The 13755-nt window shown below is 45.4% G+C and overlaps 1 protein-coding gene across 2 annotated transcripts in view; it reads left to right on the top strand.

Annotated features, from left to right (window-relative positions):
* tpk1 (thiamin pyrophosphokinase 1) overlaps positions 1 to 13755 on the top strand; it is a 99841-nt gene that overhangs the window by 26197 nt on the left and 59889 nt on the right. For both annotated transcript variants that reach the window (XM_086306023.1, XM_086306022.1), the window contains one exon: positions 3799 to 3868. In XM_086306023.1, the coding sequence (XP_086162149.1) occupies positions 3799 to 3868 (70 nt within the window). The remainder of the gene's footprint in view (positions 1 to 3798; positions 3869 to 13755) is intronic.

Below are 13755 nucleotides of genomic sequence, written 5' to 3'. Positions count from 1 at the left end.
TAAACAACTCCTTGGTGGCAGAGCCCCTGGTGTTGATGAGGTCCGCCCCGAGATCCTGAAGGCTCTGGACGTTGTAGGGCTGTCCTGGTTGACACGCCTCTGCAATGTTGCGTGGAGATCAGGGGCAGTACCTGTGGACTGGCAGACCGGGGTGGTGGTCCCCATCTTTAAGAAAGGGGACCGGAGGGGGTGTTCCAACTACAGGGGGATCACACTCCTCAGCCTCCCTGGGAAAGTCTATGCCAGGGTGCTGGAAAGGAGAGTGCGTCCGTTAGTCGAACCTCGGATACAGGAGGAACAATGCGGTTTTCGTCCTGGTCGCGGAACACTGGACCAGCTCTTTATCCTCTCCAGGATACTTGAGGGTGCATGGGAGTTTGCCCAACCAGTCTACATGTGTTTTGTGGACTTGGAGAAGGCATTCGACCGTGTCCCTCGGGGTGTCCTGTGGGAGGTGTTGCGGGAATATGGGGTGTCTGGCCCATTGCTACGGGCCATTCGATCCCTATACAACCGTTGCAAGAGCTTGGTTCGCATTGCCGGCAATAAGTCGGACTCGTTCCTGGTGGGTGATGGGCTCCGCCAGGGCTGCCCTTTGTCTCCGGTTCTGTTCATAATTTTTATGGACAGGATTTCTAGGCGCAGCCAAGTGGCGGAGGGCTTTCGCTTTGGTGGCCTCAGAATCTCATCTCTGATTTTTGCAGATGATGTGGTTCTGTTGGCTTCATCGGGTGAGGGCCTCCAGCTCGCACTGGAACGGTTCGCAGCCGAGTGTGAAGCAGCGGGAATGAGGATCAGCACCTCCAAATCTGAGGCCATGGTTCTCAGCCGGAAAAGGGTGGAGTGCCCACTCCGGGTCGGGGATGAGTTCCTGCCCCAAGTGGAGGAGTTCAAGTATCTCGGGGTCTTGTTCGCGAGTGATGGGAGAAGGGAGCCGGAGATCGACAGACGGATTGGGGCTGCAGCTGCAGTAATGCGGACGCTGCACCGGTCCGTCGTGGTGAAGGGGGAGCTGAGTGTAAAAGCGAAGCTCTCAATTTACCAGTCGATCTACATCCCTACCCTCACCTATGGCCACGAGCTGTGGGTAGTGACCGAAAGAATGAGATCGCGGATACAAGCGGCAGAAATGAGCTTCCTCCGAAGGGTGGCTGGCCTCTCCCTTAGAGATAGGGTGAGAAGTTCGGCCATCCGGGAGGGGCTCAGAGTAGAGCAGCTGCTGCTCCACATCGAAAGGAGCCAGCTGAGGTGGTTCGGGCATCTGACAAGGATGCCCCCTGGGTGCCTCCTGGGTGAGGTGTTCCAGGCATGTCCCACCGGGAGGAGGCCCCTGGGCAGACCCAGGACACGCTGGAGAGATTATATCTCTCGGCTGGCCTGGGAACGCCTTGGTATTCCCCCGGATAAGCTGGAGGAGGTGGCTGGGGAGAGGGAGGTCTGGGCCTCTTTGCTTAGGCTGCTGCCCCCGCGACCCGGCCCTGGACAAAGCGGATGAAGATGGATGGATGGAAGTCATGTAAAGTTAAAATGGACTTTTAGACAGTACTGGAAGTACTGCACATCTAAACAAGCATTGTCTAGGAGAAGTCTCCGGCTCTAAAGTGTTACTGAGTGACTACTGGCAGCTCTTTTTCTTACAACTTAGAAAGAATGTGTCGAGATTACCGGATCACTACAAGTAAAATAAATATAGCCACGCTATTGCATGTAATAATCATTGCTACAAATGACAATACATCATTTTGAAACATTTTTCTGCTGTTGGTAAGGCTTTTAGATTTATTGTAACCACATGTGTTTGTACGCTTAAATGGAGCGCAATATAGACAGAGCTGCAAAAAAAAAACAACTGACAGACAGAAGTTACTGTTCTCAAATTTGTGTGAAGTCTGAAAATTATTCAGTGTCTGTGTGTGTATGCACACACTTATACACAGATAATGACTGATAGCTTTACAGTCTGTCACCGGTCTTAAAGGAAAGTTTCTGTTTTTCAAGGAGTTGTCATTTGAAAAGTTTCTCAGCCTTTGCTCTCTGTCAGAGATAATGAGTCATTTACATTCCAATCATTTCTTGACGTGAAACATCGGCAGCAGGTGGTGGAGGTTATGAATAAAAGCAGTACCTTCAGTATAAGCGTCTTATTTACATCAGTGCAAATGCATCTGCGTTGTCGCTTTTTAAGAGCTAAGGGTGAGGAGAGTTAGACTCAGAATGTGAGAATAATCATTCTTCTCCTTTTTTCTCGCTAATTGCGTCCAATTTAGCATACGTTTAAATGTGATTTACAGTATGTAGGTGTGATGTACATTGTTAAGTCCTTCACGTATTTTTAGAGGCCACGGTGCTGCTGATGTGTTAAAAGTTGTGCCATATGTAAAAGTAATGGAAGTCGGTTTTAGCACCTATTTCAAGTTGACACTGTTGCACATCTGTTGTATTTCTTGTCACAGTTCACTCAGTATGTGCATGTATGATGTGTGAAAATCAGTGCGTCTTTCCCCAGGAGTGTGAGTTTTTTTCCTTTTTTTTTTATACCACAGCCAAACATCTTTTCAGCATTATTTAGTTAATAATGAAACACCTAGGAATGCAAAGTAATATTCAAACGCTAAATACCACTTTATTTAGACTAATGTCTTCTTTTCTAAGTTCACATTAAATGAGAAGTAAACTTTGGGGGGGTTCCGTGTTCCAAACACAACACAGAGTTATATCAAGCGTATGAAAAGTACTGGGTTGGGGGAATGGACACAGTTCTTGAAAAGAAAGCTTTAGAGACATAAAAATGCACGAGTGTTGCCCGTCTCTGTGGTGCAGGCTTTAGTTAGTTTTAAACAAGGTGAAAGTAAAACTTTGGCTGATCCTTTGAAGTTTTCCCTTGTGTGAACACGGCAGCCCTAAACAGAAAAGGGCTCTTAAAAAATAGGTTGCGTGTTAAATTTGAATAGAATAGAAGCAGAGAGAGAGAGAGCATACATTTGCAAATGGTTTGCATCTAATTTAGTGCAACTTGAATAATATTTTAAGAATGGCAAATAATCCCATCATTTGAGTGTTACTTAAAGCTAAAAAGATAAGTGCTCTTTCGCTGCCTTTCCCTTTTAAAGGGTCAAATAGCTTTAACCATAATGCTTTGCTGGCACTGTGGAATGCGCCGCTTGTAATGTTTTCATTGGGAGAAAGTGGTTTCTTTCTAAAAAATTTGGACCTTATTCAAACTTTGTACATTTCTGCAATGATTGAAGTAAATCCATTTATCAAAAAACCTTGGGAATGCTGATGTTGGCGTTCAAAGTACTTTCTTAAAAATAACACATTGTTAATGTTATATAAGTCCCTTTTTGTATAAATGTGTTTTTTGAAAAAAAAAACAAAACACTTGACACGTTTTGAAAGGAAACTTTTCGGGGATAAAAAGAGCGAGTGTGAATTACATTTATTAGAAGTGACAGTGGAAAGATGTCGCGTGTGAGCTGGTTCCTAATGATAGCGTATCTAAATATACAAGCTCCTTAATTATTTTATTTTTCGCACTCATAATGGCACATTTCTTAATTATGGTAATGAGGCGTATGGAAAAAAATTAAAGTTATGGTATATGGTAAAATAAAAATTGACTCAAGAAATCCTGAAGTGACTGTATCCAGGTTACTGATCCATAAGAGACTTTACGAACACACATGTAGTGTTGATCAAGGTTTGAAGAGAATCTTGTTTCACCTTTAGAGGAAATTTTAGAAATATGCACCATATATTTCAAACAAACTGGATAAATATGCATCTTTCTTTCTATAGCTCTCTTGAGGGCATGTGCTGATGGAGCTGCTAATCACCTTCATAACATCACAGCTGGGGATCGCGACAGGTGAGGCGACCTCGTGTCACATTTGCATTAGTTAATATGTGCTTTCTCTAAAGTGCCTTTGTTTTTGTGCTTACTTGTATGATTTGGAGAATTTTAATTACACAAAGGAATTGTTTAGATATTTTTCTCCAAGTGCTATGTTTTGGGTTCAGCAGCTGTACGTCTGGTTTCTGTGACTTCTGTGCATGACTTTACCCCTACTCTCCAGCTCAGATGTATCCTGTATGTGTGCCACATGTGTGTTTCTGACAGAGTATTTTAGGAGTGCATTCTGTTGCGGCATTTGTGTGCGCGTGTGCGTGTGAGGCTAATGGAGGACTGCTGTCAGGTCAGAGATGGATCTGGGGATCACTGGGTCCCTGAAGTGTTCAGGCTTTCACATTAACACCCAGCATGTGAGCACGAGCCTGTGTTTTGTAAGGGTGTGAATGGGATGTTGTGTGTGTTTGTCTGTCGACGTGCATGTTCTTTCTCTTCTTTCAATGTAACAAACTTTCAAGTTGTAGACATCTCTTTAATGTCTTTGAGGCCCATTAACTTCCTCACAAGAAAAACTTATATTAGTCCTTAAAAAGAGAAAATACATCAATCTTTTTTTTTTTTTTTTAATTTTCAAGCTAAAATATTATTGCCTGAAAGTATGTAGTTATGCTGGGCATATTGTTTATTTATCTTTATTTACTTTTGTTCGATCAAATATGAGTTAAAGCATGAGCTCATGAATTGTACACTTTTCAGCCACCTTATTAGTTACACGTTATTAGTACCAGTTTGGATTATTTTTTGCTTTCAGAGCTGAATGTTTCATCAGAAATTGAGACTCATGAGACCAGGAGATGTTTTTTCAATGTTCTGTTTATCTTTTTTGGTGAACCCATACAAGTTTTAGCCACCCAAAACACAAGTGCAACACACTATCACACACACACTCACACTAATAAACTAAACAAGGCAGGTGTGTACACTCAAGGGATCCCACCACCAAGGCACCCTAGTCTCCTCCACGTCGGCACTCCGCATCTGAATAAAAAGAAACAAAGAAAATTTTAATATATTACAACAAACTAATGTGTAGCACCGGGGGATAACCCAACTGCAAGACCACACTGGTGATCCACAGCTAGAAAAAGGGCCTCCCACCAGTGGTGTAACAGAGAATCCAAACTACAAATCAAAAAGCAATAAAACAACATACAATCTGAATAAAACTCTAAAATCTGGAGCAAACGGAATCGCCGTACTGCTCCAACTTGCCGTCCACACGACGATAAGTTAACAGTCAATCAATATGCATGCCAGCTGACTCCGATAACCGGCATGCATATGGCCGTTGTCCACGCCGACGTCCACTGTAAAAGCTGACAGCAGCAGGGAAAGAATTCTCACAACGGGAACAGACGATAAAAGCACAGCAAGGCAAAACAGCAGCACTTCAGTTCACGTAGCTTGGCGCAAAAGGCCCACACTTCCTGCGAAACATAATAAATAATTACTATAAAAGAACAATAGAAGGCAGAGAGCGTAACAAAAGTTGATTACGTACCAAGTAAGCCGTGTCACAGAACGTAAGCAGAATAGCTCAGAGGAGGCTTCTATAGCTACGACCAGCCGCGATGGAGACTTTAGAGGAGTAACCCACAAACGATCTCCACCACACCGAGGAAGTCAGGTGACCAAAAAGGAGATCACAGGCAAGCAATGCAGAGACACTCAAATGGCCACTATTTATACCAGCGCCCCCTAATGGGCCAGGCTGAAAGTGGGTTGGACCGAGGGATAACATTCATCCTGCCACATTCTACCCCTCCTTCTTGCATCGTCGCCCCGACGATGAATTACAAAGACACCCAGATTAGTCCCAAGGCCTAAAAAATGCAGAGACAGCATGTACCCTAGGCTCAGAAATAGAGTTAGCAGCCCCTTGTGCCACCTCCCCTGTTGGTCTTGGGAGATGATGGATGTTTGAATGCTGGCCAGCTGTGGACCGGGTTGTTTTTCGCACCACCACATTTCTTGTATCAGAACTCGTAGAGGGAGCAGGAAGAGAGCTAGATGGAACTGGTGCTACACTCGGAGTAACTGTACAAGTGGCTGGAACATCGGAAGTTCGGTCTTCTGGTGGAAGCAACAACTCAGGGCTACTTGGAATCACTGCCACTGGGCTGTAAGATGGTGAAACATTTACTTGAGGAGCTCCTATGCTCAGGAATAACAGGTCACTGTCACGTGATGAGTCATGTCCTGGTTCTGGGGAGGATATTTCTGGGCCATGTGAGCTACTGCTTGGAGCAGGCCCTTCTGATGGTGTAGCTGCCGTTACCACAGCCTTCAACAAGGTACGATGAACATGCTTCACACTGCTGGGATCATCTGCAGGTGCAATGGTATATACTGCCCCACCTCCTTTAGGTGCCTTCAGGATTCTATATACCACGGGTTTCCATCGATCTTGGATTTTACATCTCCCTCTTCCACTCAGATCGCGCAGGAACACCAACTGGCCATTGTTCAATGGTGCCTCTTTCACCTTTTTATCGTGGTGCCTCTTTCTGCGGTCGGCAGCCAATTGCAATCGTTCCTTGGCTCCTTCATGTACAACCTGTAGCCGGGCTTGATGCTCCTGAATCCACTCGTGCACATCTCCACTGATGGGGTCCGGTACTCTGCCCAACAGAAAGTCCACTGGCAACCTGGGTTCTTGCCCAAACATCAATAAGAATGGGGTTTCCCCAGTAGCCTGATGGGGAGTGGTATTATAACAGTAGAGTAACTGGGGCAAACATACATTCCAGTCTCTTTTTCTGGATACTGGCAGGGTCCGCAACAAATTGTGCAAAGTCCTATTAAAACGTTCACACTGACCATTTCCAGCCGGATGATAAGGAGTAGTGTGGGACTTCTCGATACCATAAAACCTGCAGAGCTGCTGGATCAGGGAGCTTTCAAAGTTACGACCCTGATCGGAATGGATACGCGCTGGTACACCAAACTTCGAAAACCACTCAGTCACGAGAACCTGGGCCACTGTAGCAGCACATTGGTCACGAGTGGGGACAGCCAATGTATACTTGCTGAAAACATCAGTCATCACCAAAACGTTCTCCAGCCCATTCCGGGAAGGTTCGAGCAAGGTGTAATCAATGGCCAAGATTTCATTTGGTCGAGAAGCCAACAAATGTCCCATGAAACTTTGAGCTGCTGGTTGGGTGTCTTTTGCAACTTGGCAACGTTCGCATCTCTGACACCAACGAGCTACCTCAGCAGACATACCTGGCCAATAGCACCGTGAGCGGAGAAGCGCTAGGGTCCTTTCCACACCTTGATGGCCGTGCTCCTGATGAACATGAGTCAACACCTGCTCAATTAGTGCACTAGGCAGCAAAAGCTGAAGTACCACCTCGGCACCGTCAGGGCGATGAACCTGACGATACAGAACTCCTTCCCTTTCAATCAGACGATCCCATTGTCGTAGCAGCACCAGAGCAAGTGGAGCAAGCTGCTGCCGCTCCTCAAAGCTGGGTCGCTGCTTCCGTCTCCAGAACACCAAGATCTCCTTTATCACTGGGTCGACCTGTTGGAGGGCATGAAGATCAGGAGTAGTGAGATGGGGCAAAACCGTAATGGCAGCTTGTGATACCTCAGCTGGTCCCAGCCGCAAGGCTTGTTGAAGAGGTCCAGGCAAGGCTGTACCAGGAACCATGGCTTTAATCTCCTGAGGATCAGGTGGATGCTGGCGAGATAAAGCGTCTGCGTTCTTATTACTCCTTCCTGACCTGTACTTTAAGTCGAAGTCGAACGAAGCGAGCTGAGCTGCCCAGCGCTGTTCAGTAGCCCCAAGTTTAGCAGAAGACAAGTGACTAAGAGGATTGTTGTCGGTGTAAACAATACACTTATGGCCCAACAAGTACTCTCTAAATTTCTCAGTCATGGCCCACTTAAGTGCCAAAAACTCCAGCTTCATTGAGCTATAATTTAGCATATTGCGCTCAGTGGGCCTCAAACCCCGACTGGCATAGGCTATTGGCCTCACCTTACCTCCCTGCTCCTGGGAAAGCACTGCCCCTAGGCCGGCATGGCTGGCATCCACTTCTAAAATAAAAGGCAAAGAGAAATCTGCATAAGCGAGCACTGGTGCTGTTGTCAGTTTAGTCTTTAATGCCTCAAAACTTTGAGCACACTCTGCAGTCCAGTTCTCCACGACACCATGCTCTGACCTCTTCTTTGATTTTCTGCCTCCCCACTCTGCCACCAGTCTATGCAGAGGTGCCGCCAACTTGGCAAAACCCTCCACAAAACGGCGATAATAGCTGGCAAACCCAAGGAAGGAGCGTAGTTCCGAAACAGTCTTAGGAGGCTGCCAGTTAGCCACCACTTCCACCTTGCTAGGGTCCGTAGAGACACCTTGATCGGAGATGACATGGCCTAGGTAGCGAACCTCCCGCTGGAAAAAGGCACATTTGGCAAGCTTGGCTTTTAAACCTTCCTGCTGAAGCCGACCTAGCACCACATCCAGCCGCTCAAGATGTTGCGATACTGTTGATGAAAAGATTACAATGTCATCAAGATAGAGAAGCAGAGACTGGCACTGTTGATCACCGAAAAGGCGTTGCATTAGTCTCTGGAAGGTGCTAGGGGCATTACAGAGCCCAAATGGCATTCGGTTCCATTCAAATAGGCCGAAAGGAGTACAGAAGGCAGTCTTGGGCCTATCCTCTTCCGTAACTGGGACCTGATTATAGCCACTTGCTAAATCCATGGTGGAAAACCAACGGGCACCAGTCAGCGCATCTAAGGATTCTTCAATGCGTGGCAGGGGGAATGCATCTTTCCTTGTCTTGTTGTTCAGTTGCCGATAATCAACACACATGCGCGGGCTGCCATCCTTCTTCTTAACGAGCACAATGGGAGAAGCATAGGGGCTGCTACTCTCTCTAATCACCTTGGCCCCTAACAACTGGTTAATATGCTCTTTCACAACCTCGTACTCTGAAGGGGGGATGCGCCTGTAACGCTGCCGCACGGGGATATCGTCTAAGAGTGGAATGTCATGGGAGATCAAGTTAGTGCAACCCAAATCAGTGTCATGAGCAGAAAAGACCGAGCTGTATTTCTTAAGGAGAGACCTCACCTGTCCCTGTTCCTCTGCTGACAGTTTAGACAAATCAATCCCTTCCATCTGACCCTGCACAGTAGGAGTGGCGGTGTGAGATGCCATTGTGGCTACGTTAGGGGGTATTTCTGTCACACCAGCGGGCAAACTGACCACATGAACATCTTCCAGGGTCCCTATAACGGTCCTAGGGTAAAGCAAGACCGCCGTAGTCCCTACATTAACAACTGGTATGTATGCAGTACCTCTAACCACTCGAACCAATGCAGGGGACGCTAAAAGTCCAGCAGGCAAGTTAACATCAGTAGGTTCAAATAACACAGTGGCACCTGAATATTGCTCCGAACAGGTGGCGGCCACTACTTTCATTACACCACCCGGAATGCAACATGCTCGCTTACCCCTCACTCTCACATGGCCAGACAAATCCAGTGGGGCTCTTATACTAACGTCATGGCACTTTTGCAGCGCCTGCACAAGGGGTTTAGGGGCCTCTGTGACAAAGCCCAAACTAAACAATGCTTCACCGTGTTGCCCAAAAAGCTCGTGGTAACACTTCCGAATGACATTCATCCCCAATACACCCGGAACCGTGGAAGGTCCTGCACCTGGAGGATCTTTAACGACCAACACGCCACACTGTGGAAGAAACTTGTCACAGAGCTCTACACTTAGCTCGATATAGCCAAGGTAAGGAATGGACAACCCATTAGCCGCTTTAAGCTGCAACCAATGACAAGCTTGGAGACGCTCTTGACCCCAGGACTCAAAATACTGGCGGAAAAAACTTTCAGTAATGGTAGAGACCATGGACCCTGTATCAACCAAACAAGGTACTTTTATACCGCCCATGTCCACATCTATATGAGGACAGGATGAAATTAATTTCGAGACTGCCTCTGGACCATTAGAAACAACCCTTGAGCCAATAGACACCCCACCCGAACTGTGGCTCGGCAATACGGAGGGTGCTAGTTTTCCGAAGCCGTATTTAAAGGAGAGTGCCTGCGATTATGCAGAGGGGCCTGCGAAGGAGGCCGGGAACGAGGAACGCGTTCCCCATCACACTCCCGAGCAAAATGTCCAGGTTGCTGACAACGACGGCATATAATGGAATCGCCCCGTCCTGAGCGAGGCATTCGATGGGGGCCCTGCAATCGAGCAATGCTCTGAGTGAGCTGATTAAGTTGCTCCTGCTGGCACTTTAACAATTCCTTCATCTCGCTCATCTCAGACAATTGGGTAGACTGGGCTATTCCTGAAGGACCGCTATGGACCCCATACTGAATGCCATAAACGGAAGGGACAGAACTGCTTCTATGCCTAACGCCACTAGGCAACCCTTCACGTTCCCACCTAATAGCTTCCCCTCTAATCTCCAGCAATGTCAGTGTTGGCTGCCTCCTTACTAGCTGCTTTAACTCCCGCCGCAAGGTACTATCTAAGACCTGTTCAACAAATTGATCTCTTAATAAAACGTCAGCATTGGGCATGCCATTGGGGGCACTCGATTTAACTTTTTCCATAAGACCCAAGAGAGCGAGGGAAAACTCTTGCAGTGTCTCACTTTCCTGCTGTTTTCTAGAGAAGAAAGCTTCCTGCAATGCTACATAGGATTCTGAACAGCCATAAAGTTCTTGCAATATAGTGATTATCTTAGCAGGATCAGTCCTCTCTGCACTAGAGCGATATTTAATCTCCTCACGTGCTTCTCCTTCTAGGTGGTCAAACAGGAAAAATGCTTTATCAGCCAAAGACAAATGACGTGCTCTAGCACAACCTTCTATTTCCTCCAACCATTCATTCAACCCTATACCTGATTTTCCTCTAAACATAGGGCACTTTCTGTCACGGGGCACAAAAACTAGTCTCTCTGCTACAGAGACACCAGCCGTTGGGGGGTTAACAGATGATGCAGTTGAAGTAGAAGGTGTAGCACTAGTACCTGACCCAACAGCCCTCTCCTGACGCAGCCTCTCATTGTCTGCTTTCAGCTGCGCGATCAAGTCCCTGAGTTCCTGTAACTCTTCCTCCATCTCTGTAACACAGCTGTGAAATCCCACACCAAAGTAGCTGCTGCTTTGCCTTTATTCTGTACAAAATAATATAAAAAAAACAATTTACGTTACACCAAACAAAAAAAGAAGAACACACGTCTCTGTTTTAAAGAGTATATCCTGTCGACAACAACGCCAAGTTTGTGGCGAGACGAGGATGGGATATAAAGTAAATACTCTTTGCAGTTTTAAAAAGACAACGCCACCCTGGGAATTTCACCCAGAGAATACTGAAAGTAACACTAAATCACCAGAAAGGCACTTAGGTTCGCTATACTCAGTCCAGAGACGAGGTTCAATGATCAACAAATTCACAATTTATTAATAATTATCTAAAACACCATATAAAAGCACAATCATAAATATTCAAGTACAAATATGCTTAAAAAGGTATTCAGAGCTGAGGCTTACCAGTGGAGGGGCAGGGATGCCACACACAAACTAAAGAAAGAAAACACACCCAAAACACAAGTGCAACACACTATCACACACACACTCACACTAATAAACTAAACAAGGCAGGTGTGTACACTCAAGGGATCCCACCACCAAGGCACCCTAGTCTCCTCCACGTCGGCACTCCGCATCTGAATAAAAAGAAACAAAGAAAATTTTAATATATTACAACAAACTAATGTGTAGCACCGGGGGATAACCCAACTGCAAGACCACACTGGTGATCCACAGCTAGAAAAAGGGCCTCCCACCAGTGGTGTAACAGAGAATCCAAACTACAAATCAAAAAGCAATAAAACAACATACAATCTGAATAAAACTCTAAAATCTGGAGCAAACGGAATCGCCGTACTGCTCCAACTTGCCGTCCACACGACGATAAGTTAACAGTCAATCAATATGCATGCCAGCTGACTCCGATAACCGGCATGCATATGGCCGTTGTCCACGCCGACGTCCACTGTAAAAGCTGACAGCAGCAGGGAAAGAATTCTCACAACGGGAACAGACGATAAAAGCACAGCAAGGCAAAACAGCAGCACTTCAGTTCACGTAGCTTGGCGCAAAAGGCCCACACTTCCTGCGAAACATAATAAATAATTACTATAAAAGAACAATAGAAGGCAGAGAGCGTAACAAAAGTTGATTACGTACCAAGTAAGCCGTGTCACAGAACGTAAGCAGAATAGCTCAGAGGAGGCTTCTATAGCTACGACCAGCCGCGATGGAGACTTTAGAGGAGTAACCCACAAACGATCTCCACCACACCGAGGAAGTCAGGTGACCAAAAAGGAGATCACAGGCAAGCAATGCAGAGACACTCAAATGGCCACTATTTATACCAGCGCCCCCTAATGGGCCAGGCTGAAAGTGGGTTGGACCGAGGGATAACATTCATCCTGCCACATAATGAAGTGGCTGTGTGTAGTGTTGTAAATTTTAGCAATTTTTTCAAAAATAACAGCTTACCTGTATTATCTGTAACTCTGCAAAACAGACTAAGAACAAGAAAAATATGAGTGAAATAAAAGAAGAGTAAAAGTATAATTGGATTGATTAAAAATGTTAATTTATGGCCAGTGCACTGTTGCATGATCAGGACAAATGTAAGCAGAAAACCAATAAAATGTTATTTTCCAGCCACAGTAATAGCTAAAAAATTATAGTTACAAATGACTGCTGCAAATATGAAACAACAAAACTGCCATTTCAGTTCAGTGTTATAACAAAGTGTTTTGAGTAAGACAGTTTCATCTGATCAATACTATAAACATGGTGAGTTAAGACCTGCATGCTGCAGGTTGACTGCAGTGCATTTTACCATATATTATGACAATGCTCAAACAGCAACTATCATTTCTAATAAGCTAGTAAGACTGTCTTTTGTGTGTTTTTTGCTCTGCTTTAGAAATAAAGCAAGCTATATATATAGATATATAGATCTATGTTGTGTGTCTGTCACATACGCCATGTGAGTCTTGATGGCAGAAGCATTGCACTTAGTTCTGTGTAGTTGTGTGACACAGCAGATTCATCATCTGACCCCTCAGCTCGAGCTCTGTCAGCAGGCTGTACAGTGGAGCTGTCAGCTATGCCCGCCTTTTAGCCTGAGTGCTCCAAACACCAACACCATCTGTCCTCAAAAGTTATGCATTACAGTGCTGGGAGGGTGCCGGAAAGGAGGGAAGAAAGGGAGGGATGCTTATGGGTGTGGAAGTGTAAATCAATCACCAGCAAGTTAAGATGTATTTAACCCAACATTACCATAACTAATGGACTACAGAGAGGGATAGAAAAGGAGGAAGGGATAAAGAAATGCAGGTAATCAATCAAAGCCAAATTTTATGAGAGCATAACGGTGCTGGAACACAGACAAGAGCAGCAACTTTCCCATGAATCAAATAAGATTCAGCAGTGTGAGGTATGAGGGAGATAAATAGGAAGAGAAAAGCAGAAGAAATGTATTGAAAACAAAGAGAAGTTGAAGATAAAGATGTAGTACATACAGTGGGCATGCTCGTCTATAGTAATGTGGGAGTGCACGTTGAGCTTTCCCCAAATTATGTGTAAACACATTACAGAATTTCTTTTCTTTTCTTTTTTTAATATTCATTTACATACAGAGCAAATTGCACTCAAAAATAAAAAAAGCTGTTAGTTCAGTGTTATAAACTCTCACTTGGAGATCAGCAGACTCATAAAACGATTAATCCCTTCAAATTCCTGCAAGTAATCCAGAAAAATTGCACTGCTTCACTATGGGG

This window comes from Aulonocara sp. 'chitande type north' Nkhata Bay, linkage group LG9 (genome assembly GCF_057382095.1).
Source record: "Aulonocara sp. 'chitande type north' Nkhata Bay isolate Kocher_YH1m ecotype deep benthic linkage group LG9, A_spYH_male_GT1.1, whole genome shotgun sequence".
Lineage (NCBI taxonomy): Eukaryota > Metazoa > Chordata > Actinopteri > Cichliformes > Cichlidae > Aulonocara > Aulonocara sp. 'chitande type north' Nkhata Bay.
This window is presented reverse-complemented; position numbering and strand designations above follow the sequence as displayed.